General features: G+C 38.7%; 1 protein-coding gene across 8 annotated transcripts in view; it reads left to right on the top strand.

Annotated features, from left to right (window-relative positions):
- RHBDD1 (rhomboid domain containing 1) overlaps positions 1 to 14,866 on the top strand; it is a 91,552-nt gene that overhangs the window by 32,597 nt on the left and 44,089 nt on the right. For 7 of the 8 annotated variants that reach the window (XR_006274157.1, XM_038417531.2, XM_038417530.2 and 4 more), the window contains 2 exons: positions 9,674 to 9,762; positions 12,416 to 12,535. Coding sequence is in view for 7 of the 8 variants with exons in the window: in XM_038417531.2 (XP_038273459.1) it covers positions 9,674 to 9,762; positions 12,416 to 12,535 (209 nt within the window). In the remaining variant the exon portion in view is untranslated. The remainder of the gene's footprint in view (positions 1 to 9,673; positions 9,763 to 12,415; positions 12,536 to 14,866) is intronic. The other variant, XM_043492153.1, reaches the window with a different exon arrangement.

Below are 14,866 nucleotides of genomic sequence, written 5' to 3'. Positions count from 1 at the left end.
CCATTACCCATATTCTGGTTGAGGCATCCATAGGAGGAAGGCTTACTGGGAGGGATGTTTCTTCTATGGCCCATTGTTAGAGTGAAGTGTCCTTAATGGGCCATCAAGCCTGAGTAGTTCATTCACAGTGGGCTGGCTAGACTGGATGTAAACTACCTTGTGGGTGTTACCCCAGGAACAAACACATTTGAGATACAGAAACATAGCCAATATTCATAACTTAGATACAGTGATGATACATGGATTTAAACAGGATAATCTTATTTCGCAAATCATAACTTTTCCATTGACACCTTACATGATAGATTTTGTCCAAGAATTGTTGCAATTGTAGAACAGTGGGAATATCAATGATATAAATGGTTATATTGCAATCATACAGCATCACAAGGTGTCTGGTAAATTTTTCCAGATTCGCAAGATGGCATAGACCACAAAATGTAATACATTTTTCTTATTTAATGTGGTACATGGCTGATGCTGAAAAGGAAGATTTTTCTAGCTCAGGTCACCACTAACTTATGTTCAAAGTTTTCTCTTCATATCTGCCTGTTTCTAATTCAACTATGTTGATTAATGTGGATTTGAGACAATTCTGCCCACTTTCAGTAATACCAGACTCTCACTGGGAACTTCTAACGTGCACAGAGTGAAAGACATGAGAACTACCCCAGTTTTGAAGAGCAGGTGCATGCTAGCAGATTATTGTTTAGATACAGAGGCTTCAGTCAGCTTCTTAAACTCACAACCAAAGTTCAGAGATCTCCAGTGAAGTCTTCAGTGTATTATTTGTTACAAAATAAGGGTATTTTATAATGGGTCAATCATGTAGCTTGGTAAGACTTAATAAAATCGTAAAAAAACAAAAGACACACAAACAAACAAAAAAATCTTGGTGGTTTCACTTCTTAGAGAACCATCTGAACATTTTCTTTGGTTTCATTCCATGTGGGTTCAAGCCCCTTGAGTTTCAAAGAAAGCTAAAATCTCATAACAAACCCCAGACAGAACTTCCAATACAGTATTACTTTTTTAGTTTGGCAACATGCACAACTGAGAATTCCAATTTGTCATGTAAAACCAAAAACCATTCCAGGTTTGCTCAAAACTGAGCTTAATTTTGCAAATATTGAAGAATAATTTGTCAAATCAAATAATTTGAATTTTGAATTTTTCATGAAAGAAGGAGAGTTTTGTATAGTTTCAGGTATCATTGTCAACATTTTGTACAGCTGTAAGTTAAAAGATTTATGTCATGAAATTTTGGTATTTTGCTATATTACTGTGTAGTCCGATTAAAAGCTTTGTATTTTTGCTCACTAGTTGAGTTTAGGGACCACATTGTTAATATTGCTTGTATTTAAATACTGCTTTATTGATGAGAGCTGCCTTACAGCTTTGCCATGTTAATAGTGATTATGGTTATTGACTTGTGACTTAATTTGTTGATGCTAAGAAACTTTCAGTCTCCTTCAGGTTTTAGTTTATAGCTTCATCTTTGAGAGCTGCTAAATCAATGAGCCAACTTACTCTTGCATGGCAAACATTTCTGTTATTTTCAGTACATTTTCCCCACCTATCTCTTGCCTGCAGTACCATTAATATGTCTTCACAGTAATGTTATGCCAATGAAAGCTGTAACAGCAATATAAATCGACTCAGGAGGTACATGGATAGAGTATCTCCTTTTCTTTTCTTGAATTGGTTGTGGCACATTTAAAGAAGTGACCTGTTATAAATGATCCTGCAGCTGGGAATTTCAAGAGTGTGATTGAGATATGCAGGTTAACTGTGGCAGCAGTTCAAACAACACAGTTCATTGGTGAGAAGCAAATCTTTTGTCTGACTGCTCATTGGAGGGAAAATAGTTGTCTGTGCTGCTATTCACCCCACCACCTTCTCTAAAGATTATTTTAAAAAATAGTACTTCCCCTTTTTATTGTAGTGAAATTAGTGTCACTATTCCTACATATAGTAAATCATTAGGGCCATATAGTTTCCTATATATAGAAATTTACTGAGATAATATAATCAACATGTTGCTTGGTACTAATCGATTAAACATTTATAATATAAATATTTTCTTCCTACTTGTTCATTTTAACAATCTAAATGCTGCAGTTTATGATAGTTGGAGCTTTCTAACATTCTGCTGAAGTATTTAGTAGTTTACCATTTTACTCTGCTTCATTATTTATTTATTTATTTACTTATCTATTTATTTATAATAATTCATTGGTAATGCAGCAGCTCTTGGTGGGGACCCCCAATCATTGCTGAAGCCTCTGTGTGCCATCACAAAACAAATAAGTAGTTGTGCAAGGTGCTATTTAAATATATATTATACACTTTGTGCCCTGAAAAAAGAAAAGGAGTACTTGTGGCACCTTAGAGACTAACAAATTTATTTGAACATAAGCTTTCGTGAGCTACAGCTCACTTCATCGGATGCATCCAATGAAGTGAGCTGTAGCTCACGAAAGCTTATGCTCAAATAAATTTGTTAGTCTCTAAGGTGCCACAAGTACTCCTTTTCATTTTGCAAATACAGACTAACACAGCTGCTACTCTGAAACCTGTCTTTGTGCCCTGAAGTAATATAATTTAGTAAAACAAACCTTGTCAATGGGGGTGGGGGAAGGGATAAAACACACATCACCTCTTTATTTATATGCATTTTATGTAGATACTTTTATCTACAACTACTACTACTACCGAGTTGTGTGCTTTGTTTTCAGTATTATATCTAGCCTAACAGCTTTTTTTTAAACAAACTGTTGCCTTCCCCAACTATTGTACATATGCCTATTGATAAAATTACACAGCTCAAGATTTTCAGAACTAGCAATTTTGTGTACCTGAATATTTGGGTGTTCAACTTGGCACTAAAAAGGGTGTTTCAGAAGGCATATTCAGCCCTTTCTAGAAAACTGAGGCACCTGGAATCTTTAGTGAAGCTTGAAAATGATAAGCAAAATTACCTTTCTGTGCCAAAACTCTTAAATAAAACCCCATCCAACATCCATTGGGTTGTCAACTTCCAGCCTCTGATGTCACATGGGGAGGCCTTCAGGTATGTAAAGCCAGAAGTGCCTCTGGTTTCATGTTGGCTCTATGTGTTAGATTGGTTGTCATGAGTGAATTTCAAATGGTTTTGTGCAAATTGGTTGTCATGAAAATCTGCGGGACTAATTCAGACCTGATCCTACAAGCTGTTTGTGGGTGGACTCCTGTGCCCATTTCTGTGCCCAGTCCTGTTGACTTTGGTGGGGTTGTGCACTGACTCATTACATGGGTCCTCACTCTCAGATTTGAGGCTTCTTGTACTTGCCTGAAATATATCAGTGTTTTTTAAAAGGGTTAGTGTAGTCACTGTTGAAATTGTTTCTGACTGAAACTAGGGAACAGGGAATCATTGGATTTTTTTTTTAATTTAAAAACATACTCTTTAGAGCAGCAGTTTGCAAACATTTTGAGCTGAAATTTGAGTTAAAATTTTTGATTGCGCCTCCACAACCCAGACAAAAATAGAGACATGCAAAAGTATGCTTGATAGCTGTCATAACCATACAGCTAAGAGTAGCCTACAATTCCTCCTTACCTGTAAGGGGTTAAGAAGCTCAAATAACTTGGTTGGCACCTGACCAAAAGGACCAATGGGGAAAGATGATACTTTCAAATCTTGGGGGCGGGGAGGCTTTGTTGTGTGTGTTCTCTTGGGAAGCAGAGAAGCATCAGGTCAGAAAATTCCTTCTCCTTTTAACCATCCTAAGAGTCTCTCATGTTACAAAAATTGTAAATAAAAGCCAGGCAAGGCGTGTTAGATTATCTTTTGTTTTGCTTATGAATTTTTCCTTTGCTGAAGGGAGGTTTATTCCTGTTTTTTGTAACTTTGAAACTAAGCCTAGAGGAAGTTCTGCTATGTTTTTGAATCTTTTGTTACCCTGTAAAGTTATTTTCCATCCTCATTTTACAAAGGTGATTTTTACTTTTTTTTTTTTTTTTAAATAAAATCCTTCTTTTAAGAACCTGACTGATTTCTCTATTATCCTAAGACCCAGGGGTTTGGGTTGGTGATCACTTGGTAACCAATTGGTTAGGATATTATTCTCAAGCCTCCCCAGGGAAGGGGGTGTAAGGGCTTGGGGGGATATTTTGGGGGAATAGGAACTCTAAGTGGTCCTTTCCCTGATTCTTTGTTAAATCACTTGGTGGTGGCAGCGTACCGCCCAAGGGAAAAGAATTTGTGCCTTGGGGAAGTTTTAACCTGCGCTGGTAGAAATAAGCTTAGGGGGTCTTTCATGCAGGTCCCCATATCTGTACCCTAGAGTTCAGAGTGGGGAGGGAACCCTGACAATAGCCTATTCATAAAATGAACAGAGACTGTAATACAACTTTAAATTGCCCACACCTGTAAGTTTTAAATACACAGATACTTACCAATGGCACAGCCAAGTCTTCCTTAGCAGCGGGCTGCTTCTACCTTGCTAGCTAGTTAGCCTGTTGAGATGAGTCGGGGTGAAGGTGGCATTCCCTCCCTGCACCCCTGTGTGGGGCTGGCCCGAGACACCTGCTGCTGCCGCTCAGCCCCCGGAACATTCCTCCACGTTCCCCTGAAGGGGGGCACACCCCACAGTTTGAAAAACTCTGTTTTAGAGAGGTACAGTATGCTGCATGGAATGTTTATTTATTTTGGTGACCCTTGACCTTTTAACATTCAGTTACACAAGGAAATCAATTTCATCAGAGTCTGAAGAAGTGATGTTCACCATTGAGAGCCAGTTTCCTGGCTTCTGTTCTTTGCCAGACTTGGCTGGTAAAGATTTACCAGGTAATTAAAAATTCCAGATTTATTACAAAATAACCTGAAAGAGGAGTAGTTGATTCCTTCTTGTGTGATGATTTAATGTGGTCTGATTTGCATTCAAATAGTTTGTTCAGCACTCTTAAATTAGCTATAGGGCCTGCTTGCTAAGCATGTTTTAATTTAGCAATGAAGAATATAAATTGTCTGGTGTATTTGGCTGTACATGCTATCGATTTAGTTGAACTAGCACTTACTATTTTGAGAAATTCATCATTTTATCTAAAGACAGTGGTAGCTCACAGTATGTCAGTTTGCTAATGCTGCTTTTTTTTAAAAGAGCACACTTTATCTAATAACAGGTTTATCTAATGTGGCCTCTCAGTAGACCAAAGATAAAAAATACATGAAAACAAATAAGCTGTTTCTCCAAAAGACTGTAATAATGGTGGTTTGAGCTCAGAGTTCTGGACTAAATGGCTGATGTACTGTCCTATAATTTGTGTGTGTAAGATAACACCTATCACTTTTTTTTTTAACTACAGAACACTGTTAATAAGAGACAGTGACAACCCAGTGACACAAGTCTTTGTGTTCTGTTAACATTAGATATTTCAGATAATTAAAGCTACATATGTTATGTTAGAAGGATTGAAACAATGTAAGATAAATCATGCGATGTTGGTGAGAAGTTATTTCAATTAAAAAATGAAGATCCCAGTACAGTATTAATATAAAATTAGAATAAAGTTGTGGGGAAAATTAAAAGTTTTTCATATGCAAACAAATCATTTGGATTTCATTTGCTTTCCTGTAGTGTTCTTAATTATTTCTGTTACCTGCACACTCTAGGGGCATCCATCTTTACTTTTTTCCTAAGGCTCAAGATGTAACCCTTACCCTCTGCGGGTTTGCAGGGTCTTTCACCAGTGAAAGATCCTTACACAGTGAAATCTGTAACCTATGTTTAACAATCACCACAACAGAATGCACACAGAAAGGATACGGTGCTCACCACTCCCAATAAGGCAGACAAACGTTTCCTGCTGGCCAGGATCAGGTCGTCCAGGGACTCCAGCTTCTGCACGATATAGTTGGCACGATGTTGCGGTCTGGCAGTTCTCCAGGACACAGCCCCAAGTTCAGTTGATTCCAAAAAACTTCCTTTTGGACCTCAGTTGATATAGTGAAACTTGAGTCCTGCTTAGCTATAACTTAACCAATCATTTTATTGAAGTATTACAAAATAATTCTTTGACTAATCCTAATATATTTCAAAATAATCCTTTACCCAGTCCTATCCCACCACCTGAGTTGATTTACACCTTGCAAAATTAGTTATGTAACAGAAACAATCAAAGATCCGGACAGAAACTATACAGATAAACAATAGAGAACTAGGGACCATAAAAGCAAAACAATAAAGTAGTAGAGATTTCACACTAAGTGATTCCTTGTAATTAAAAATCTTCAGCCAGGATGATCTTACTATAAATTATGAAAGGTTTTTCATGTGCAGGTATTACATTGTCTTTAGGATGTATGTTAAAATTTTTTGGCATCCAAGTAATTTTAAGTCAAATTCCAGCCTGGAGGGAGTACTTATAGAGCTTTAAACCTATAGAAAAACAACTTACACGGGAAGTCCTGACCCAATTGCTGTAAATGCCAATGTAGTTGATCAATACATGCAGGTGAATGAATGGCAGATACAGAGAATGGATTTAAGCAGCAGGTCGCAACTTTATTTAACACTTCCTGCTTTCTCCAGCAGGCATTTAACTGGGTCCAGAATCGTGTTCAGGACTTCCAACACAGAACCAGTAACATGGAGTCATCCCGCTATGGCTCACTCCTATGACTCAGCTTGCTTCTGAATCCTTCCAACCTCCCCTGCAAAAAAGTTGGGGGATAGAGGTTCCCAAGGGAGGAGCTCAGTCTACAAAGACTTAAGGTCTCCTGTTTTCCCATGAGCAGAAGGACCACTAACAAAATCCCAGGTTTCATTTACCTTTGGGAACTGGTCTGTCTTATCCTTCAATTCGATGGATACCAGCTGTAAGGTGTGACAAGCTAAAACAAAAAGAAAAGGAGTACTTGTGGCACCTTAGAGACTAACAAATTTATTTGAGCATAAGCTTTTGTGAGCTACAGCTCACTTCATCGGATGCACTCCTGTTAAGTGAACTGTAGCTCACAAAAGCTTATGCTCAAATAAATTTGTTAGTCTCTAAGGTGCCACAAGTACTCCTTTTCTTTTTGCGAATACAGACTAACAAGGCTGCTACTCTGAAAGCTAAAACAAGTTTTTCTTTTTCTCACTTTAAGCCTTTTTAAATCTTAATTCTATAACCTAACTATGCCTCCATGTGAGTATAATAGCCAAAACTAGACCTTGTTAGTGGCAGAGTTGTTCACCTCAGATTTTTATAGCATTTGGAAAAATTCTTTGACAGAGATCTAGGTGAATAAATTGTAGAATGAACATTTTGGCATTGTGTGCCCTATTTGTTCGCAGTCTTTACAGTGGTGTTGTCTCCTGCATATATTAACTGGAAGTAGAGCAGCACTGAATCAGGGCTTAGTACCTTCGTTTCAGGAAGAACTCTTCAGAACAATAGCTCCGAAAGCTGAAAAATACTATGTTAAAGTTTATAACGAGCATTACTCAACTCAAACAATTTGCACTACAGCCTTAACAGGAATTTAGAGATTTTCCTGAAGAAAAATTCCACTTTCAAATTCCTTAACAAGTCAGTAATTGCTAGGAAAAACCACAGGATCATAGAAATAGAGCGAGCAGGGAACTCAAGAGGCCCTTTAGACATCCCTGGCAAGTGTTTGTCCAACCTGGTCTTAAAAACCTCCAATGATGGGGATTATACAACCTCCCTTGGTAACCTATTTGAGTATTTAATTATCCTTATAGTTAGAAAGCTTTTCCTAATATCTAACCTAAATCACCCTTACTGCAGATTAAGCCCATTACTCTTGTCCTGCCTTGAGTGGATACTGAGAGCAATTACTATCTTCTTTATTATAGATGTTAAAATAATTGAAGACTGTTCTCAGTTCCTTACTCCTTTTCCCCTAGTCTTCTCTTCTCAAGGCTAAACTTGCCTAATTCTTTTAACCTTTCCTCATAGTTCAGGTTTTCTAAACTTTTTATCGCTTTAGTTGTTCCTTTGGACTCTTTTCTGTTTTCCACGTCTTTCTTAATGTTGCCCAAAACTGGACACAGTACTCCAACTGAGGCCTCCCCAGTGCTCAATACGGTGCAACAATTACCTCTTGTGAATTGCATACAATATTCCTGTTAATACACCCAGAATATTAGCCCTTTTCACAACTGCATCACATAGTTGGCATATATGCAACTTGTATTCCACTTTAATAACCCTCTAATTATCTCCAAATGATGGGGTGCACCCCCTGGCGGGGTGCAGAGGCATGTTTGGGGGGCGCAGTGGGGCCTGAGCCAACCCCAGTTGGGGGCAGAGAGGAAACATCGCCCCTCTCTGCCCCCAGCTCCATTCTGGCCTCACCCTCGGCCCCAGCTTGGCTCCCAGCCTCGGGCCCTAGCCTCAGCCTTGTTGCCAGCCACAGCTTCGGCTCCTGGCCCCAATCATGCCTCTACTCCTGGCCCCAACTGTGGCTCTGGTCCTGGGCCTGGTTCCACTCTTGGCCATGGCCCGGAGCCTGGCCATGGTTCTGGTCCTGGCCCCAGCTCCCAACTGCAGCTTCTGTGGGTGAGGGGCATGGACAGATTCCATTACAGGTAAGGGGGGGGCGCGACAAAAAAAAGTTTGGGGACCACTGTCCTAGATCCTTTTCTGCAGTACTACTTATTACTTAGTACTACTATATAATGAGATTTTTGAGTAGGGATCACACTGGAGGGTCTTAGAAAACTAAAGAGTAGGACTCAGAGTAGCAGCCATGTTAGTCTGTATTCGCAAAAAGAAAAGGAGTACTTGTGGCACCTTAGAGACTAACAAATTTATTTGATCATAAGCTTTCATGATGAAGTGAGCTGTAGTTCACAAAAGCTTATGCCCAAATAAATTTGTTAGTCTCTAAGGTGCCACAAGTACTCCTTTTCTTTTTTCTTAAAGAGTAGGACCAAATTTTTCCCACATACAGTTTTAAAGAAGCCTTGCACCGCTAGCCAGAGTTTATAGTGAGTTAATGGGAAAGAGAACCTCATTATCCAAATCATCACCAAAATTAAAAATATTAGTTATATAAAGCTCTTGTTTAGAAACAAAGCCAGATCTGTTTACTTACAAAAGCTATTGTTGTCACTCATATATATTTAATATTTTAAAATGTGCAGTAATTCTGAATTATTTTATAAACACAGTGTGGTAATTTACCTCTTACAATGACCTGATTTACCATGGCTCTACTCCAGTTTTATGCTTTTGTAGCTTTGCTGATTTCAGTAGAGTACCATTGATGTAAAACTGGAGCAGTGTAATGCTGAATCAGGAATTTCAAGAGCTAAAAGAGAACTAATTTTAGATGATGCTTTTTGTACAACAGAAAAAAACTGAAGTTGAATGGAATTTATACAATTTGTTTAACTGTTCTTATATTGTTTGGGGCATATTGATACATCAGTCACTTTTACCTCCTCCTTTGATCAGAGGTGTTCCTTTAAAACATATTGTGGTTGTTACTCATTTCAGCGGTCAAAAAAGGTGGAAAATGTTATTCTTTGAGATGTATTAAACTGCACAGAACGAAAGACGTATGGAACAAAGACTGCAAACTGTGACCAATTGACATACATTGGAATAATGGGAATACAGAATATATCTAATCGTCAGGCATACAAACTCTTGCAAATGATTCTGTTCCTCCTAGGACTTCTTTTGCTGGGCATCTGGCAGGTATTCTTGTTGGACTGATGTACACGCTGGGGCCTCTGAAGATGCTCATGAAAACAACTGCAGGTATGTAGTGAACACTGTTGGCATGACAAGAAGTTAACAGTCTAGCTTAATATTAAATTTAAGATTTGGGTTATTAGAAATACAGTAAATGGAGCCAAGAACAGGATCAAATATTTTTCAAATGTTTGTACTTCCTAAGACAATAAATTATTAAAAAAAGATTGGGGTAAAATTAAAATGCCATTTAAAAACCTTCATTTTAAATGAAATGTAGTAAACCCAGAGAACTATCATGTTGTTATATTATACTGAGTATGGTACGTTTGTGTCTTTTTATTACCTGTATACGTTATATTGGAAGTACCTACATTTTAAAAAAGAGCTTTTGGCGTTTAGACAGTTGTCTAAAGAATTTCCAATATTGTTGATTTTGGTATTGTATTACTACAGGTTTACACATGGTACTGATTAAATGGGGGGGAAATGCAAATACTGCACATCTGTATATTTAGAAATACAAACCATGGGCCCAGTCCTGCAACTCCTTATGTGAGTAGTCCCACTGACTTCACTCTTTCAATCAGGTAAAAATACAAGGGCCACATTACTGAAAGTTTGCAGGGCTGGGCCCGATGACAAAGTGTGTTTTATATGTTCATTCAAAAATGTAATAGTCAAAAGTAGTGCTTTGAATTTTCTATAGTAGCTGATGTTCTATCATAACATAACAAATCTAGCATAAGCTTTTCACAATAAATATTTGTATAAACTAAAAATATTAATAAATATGGATATGTAGCTTATTTACTTGATAAGGTTGACTAATTAATATTTTTATTCAAGATACCTTGTTAAATGTGAATATAGCTAATGTATAATGAGACTACATTATCAGTTCAGAAATCTGTACTCTTTCTACTTTTCATCAAAGCTGTTATATTAAATGATTTCTTTTAGCTCTATTTTTAAATACTAAAATAAATCCTTAACAAATAATCCAGTAGGTCACTAGTCTGAAGATTTATCCTACTTGCTGTCAATGCTTGAAGTGAATGCAGGGTTTGGTGATGAAGCCTCTGTAAGTTCTAGATATATAGGACTTTTAAGTGACGAAACTAAGAGAGAGCGATTTCACAACCCACTTGGTTGATATGAGAAAGTTTGCACCTTTTTTACAGGTGAATCTTTCACCCATCTGTAGCAGTACTGTCTGGTGGTAGAACCAGTGTAGTACAGTGGGTGGAGCAGGATTTGAAGAGAGCTATTTGCTGCAGGAAGGATATCACTTGGGCACTGCTGTGCAGCTGCGATTTGTGGGCAGGGCCAAGAGATTATTTCCTGGATTCTCAAGTCTTCTCTTCCCCCTCTTATATAGCAGGGCACAGACAGAACGGGCTAGCCTAGCCATAAGTTTTCTGTGGAGTAGCCTGAAACTGAATAGCTCCTTTCTCCATTCTAGGGGAACAGGATAGGTTGTAGATCCTTGATGATGCGTTGGAGAGGTTTTAGTTGGGGAATGAAGGTGATGGCTAGTGGCATTCTTTTATTTTCTTTGTTGGGCCTGTCCTGTAGTAGGTAACTTCTGGGTACTCTTCTGGCTCTGTCAATCTGTTTCTTCACTTCAGCAGGTGGGTATTGTAGTTGTAAGAAAAGTTAGTAACCATTTTTATTTTGCAATTCATACATTCACTTACTGTAACTCAAACATTTTTCATATTGGGGAGCGTCAAGGTGAATGGCTGGCTTGTGGATTTCTGGGGTCCACCAAAATTATAAATCTGTTTTGGAAGGGAGAAATACTCTCTTGCCTGTCTCCTCACCCTCTAAATTCCTTTCCTCTTTTTCTGCTTCCATATGGTCTGTTGGGCAATGAACTGTGGATCTTTATATCTTGAACTAGGTTCTAAGTACTCAAGTGAGGATTGGTGATTGATGGTAAAAACAGACCACAAGTGGTGGCTGCTGTGTTAAAGAAGATCTAACAGTGGGGGGTTTCCTGGATCTGGCAGTGGGTATCTTGCTAATTTTCACTCCTACTCTGTAGAAGTAGCACAATGCTATCAGTAGGCTTGTACAGCAGCAGTTAGATATTAAATTCTGGATTGTTGTGCAAATTGCAGGGTTTTCTGGCAGGAGTACCTTGAGCCAGGGATTTTTTAGGTCTCAAAGACAATTCTGAAAAGTGCTGATGGTTGCAGACAAAGTGGGTTGGGGACTGTGGAGAGAAGTGAAATGAAGTACAGGTCAAAAGATGCATGAAAGGTAACTGAAAATTCAGTTTAGTTTTGTTTTTTAACTCTGTCACATTAATATAGTCTCCAGTTCTTGGCATTTAAATTTTAAAAGGAGCTCATCAAAACTCAGCCTTTTAATTTTAGAGTACAAGTCTTTTATTAAAATGGAGCATTTTATTACACTTATAGACCATGAAATAATTTTTAAAAAATCAAATACATTTTTCTTTAAAATATTATCAAAGGCCTTGCCTGCCACCATAGTCTATCATTTATAACATACAAAACTGGCTAATAGTTTGTTTTACTGCATATATGCTTGTAGCAGATTCTTTATTAATCACGTTTTTTCCCCTAAAACTTTTCTAATTCAAAAGGAAAAGCTGCTTGAGGCGATGGTAGACAGTAAAATCAAATATTTTATGCAATGCCAGCATTTTATTTATTTATTTAGCTTTTTTCTCTCTCTCATTCTATAGGGTATTCTAGACACCCAAGTTATCCATACAACATATCAGGGAACTATGACATGTACACTGGTGGGCTTACTGAAGAGCAACAGTTTGAAAGGGCATTGAGAAACAGTCTTCGTGATAGAGGTAGGAATTTTATAGCTATCGTTTATCTTGACAGCAAGTGAATCATTCAGAATTCATAATTTTCAAAGTATAGGAAGTAAACAGTCCTTCAAGGAAACCAAGAAAAGTTGCCTGAATGAATTTTCGCAGTATGGAGTGTGATGCTGTACTGGATTAAGTTCTCCATTCTGTAAATATGGTTTATATTAATTGTTAGTAAAAGCAACAAGAGTCTTTATGGCATCTTAGATGAATAGATTTATTTGAGCATAAGCTTTCGTGTCTATAACCCATTTCATCAGATACATGGAGTAAAAGGTGGGAGTTGCCTTACCAAGTGGGGGGTCAGTGCTAATGAGGCCAATTCAATCATGGTGGATGTGGCCCACTCCCAACAGATGATAAGAAGGTGTGAGTATCAACAGAGGGAAAATAATTTTTTGTAGTGACCCATCCACTCCCAGTCTTTATTCAGGCCTAATTTGATGGTGGTCAAGTTTGAAAATTAATTTCAGTTCTGCAGTTTCTCATTGAAGTCTCTTTTTGAAGTTTTCGTTGTTGAAGAGTCACCACTTTTAAGTCTGTTATTGAGTGTCCAGGGAGACTGAAGTGCTCTCCTACTGGTTTTTGAATGTTACAATTCTTGATATTTGATTTGTGTCCATTTATTCTTTTGCATAGAGACTGTCCGGTTTGGCCAATGTACATGGCAGAGGGGCATTGCTGCCACATGGTGGCATATATCACATTGCTAGATGTGCAAGTGAACGAGCCCCGATAGTGTGGCTGATGTGGTTAGGTCCTATGATGGCATATCTTAGATATGCAGTCAGAGTTGGCAACAGAGTTTGTTACAGGGATTGGTTCCTGGGTTAGCATTTCTGTTGTGTGATGTGTAGTTGCTGGTATATATTTGCTTCAGGTTGGGGGGCTGTCTGTAAGCGAGGAGTGGCCTGTCTCCCAAGGTCTGTGAGAGTGAGGGATCATCCTTCAGGATAGGTTGTAGATCCTTGATGATATGCTGGAGAGGTTTTAGTTGGGAATGGTAGGTGATGGCTAGTGGCGTTCCATTGCTCTCTTTGTTGGGCCTGTCCTGTAGTAGGTGACTGCTGGGTACCCTTCTGGCTTGTCAATCTGTTTCTTCACTTCCCCAGGTGGGTAGTGTAGTTTTAAGAACTCTTGATAGAGATCTTGTAGGTGTTTGTTTCTGTCTCAGGGATTTGAGCAAATGCGGTTGTATCTTAGGGCTTGACTGTAGACAATGGATCGTGTGATGTGGTCTGGATGAAAGCTGGAGGCATGTAGGTAAGTTATAGAGGTCAGTAGGTTTCCAGTATAGAGTGGTCTTTATGTGACCATCACTTATTTGAACTGTAGTGTCTAGAAAGTGGATCTCTTTTGTGGACTGGTCCAGGCTGAGGTTGAAGGTGGGGTGGAAATTGTTGAAATCATGGTGGAATTCCTCAAGGGCCTCCTTCCATAGGTCCAAATGATAAAGATGTCATCAATGTAGCGCAAGTAGAGTAGGAGCACTAGGGGACGAGAGTTGAGGAAGTGTTCTAAGTCAGCCATAAAAATGTTGGCTTACTGTGGGGCCACGTGGATACCCATAGCAGTCCCACTGACTTGAAGGTATAAATCGTCTACAAATCTGAAATAATTGTAGGTGAGGACAAAGTCACAATGCTCAGCCATCAGGTTAGCCGTGACATTATCGGGAATACTGTCTTGATGGCTTGTAGTCTGTCTTTGTGTGGAATGTTCATGTAGAGAACTTCTGCATCCATAGTGGCTAGGATGGTGTTTTCTGGAAGATGACCAATGGATTGTAGTTTCCTCAGGAAGTCAGTGGTGTCTCGAAGATAGCTGGGAGTGCTGGTAGCATAGGGCCTAAGGAGAGAATCCACAGAGCCAGACAGTCCTGCTGTCAGGGTGCCAATGTCTGAGATGATGGGGCGTCCAGGATTCCCAGGTTTATGAATCTTGGGTAGCAGATAGAATACCCCTGGTCGGGGCTTTACGGGTATGTCTGTGTAGATTTGTTCCTGTGCTTCTTCAGGGAGTTTCTTGAGCAGATGTTGCAGTTTCTTTTGATACCCCTGAGTGGGATCAGAGGGTAATGGCCTGTAGAACGTGGTGTCACAGAGTTGCCAAGTAGCCTCTCGTTCATACTCCAACCTATTCATTATGACTACAGCACCTCCTTTGTCAGCGTTTTTGATTATGTCAGAATTGTTTCTTGTGGCACCTTAGAGACTAACAAATTTATTTGAGCATAAGCTTTCATGGGCTAAAACCACTTCATCAGATGCATGCAGTGGAAAATACAGTAGGAAGATATATATATATATA

Source organism: Dermochelys coriacea, chromosome 9 (genome assembly GCF_009764565.3).
Source record: "Dermochelys coriacea isolate rDerCor1 chromosome 9, rDerCor1.pri.v4, whole genome shotgun sequence".
In the NCBI taxonomy this organism is placed as follows: Eukaryota; Metazoa; Chordata; order Testudines; family Dermochelyidae; genus Dermochelys; species Dermochelys coriacea.
The sequence above is the reverse complement of the archived record's forward strand: the minus strand, read 5'-3'. Positions and strand labels throughout refer to the sequence as shown.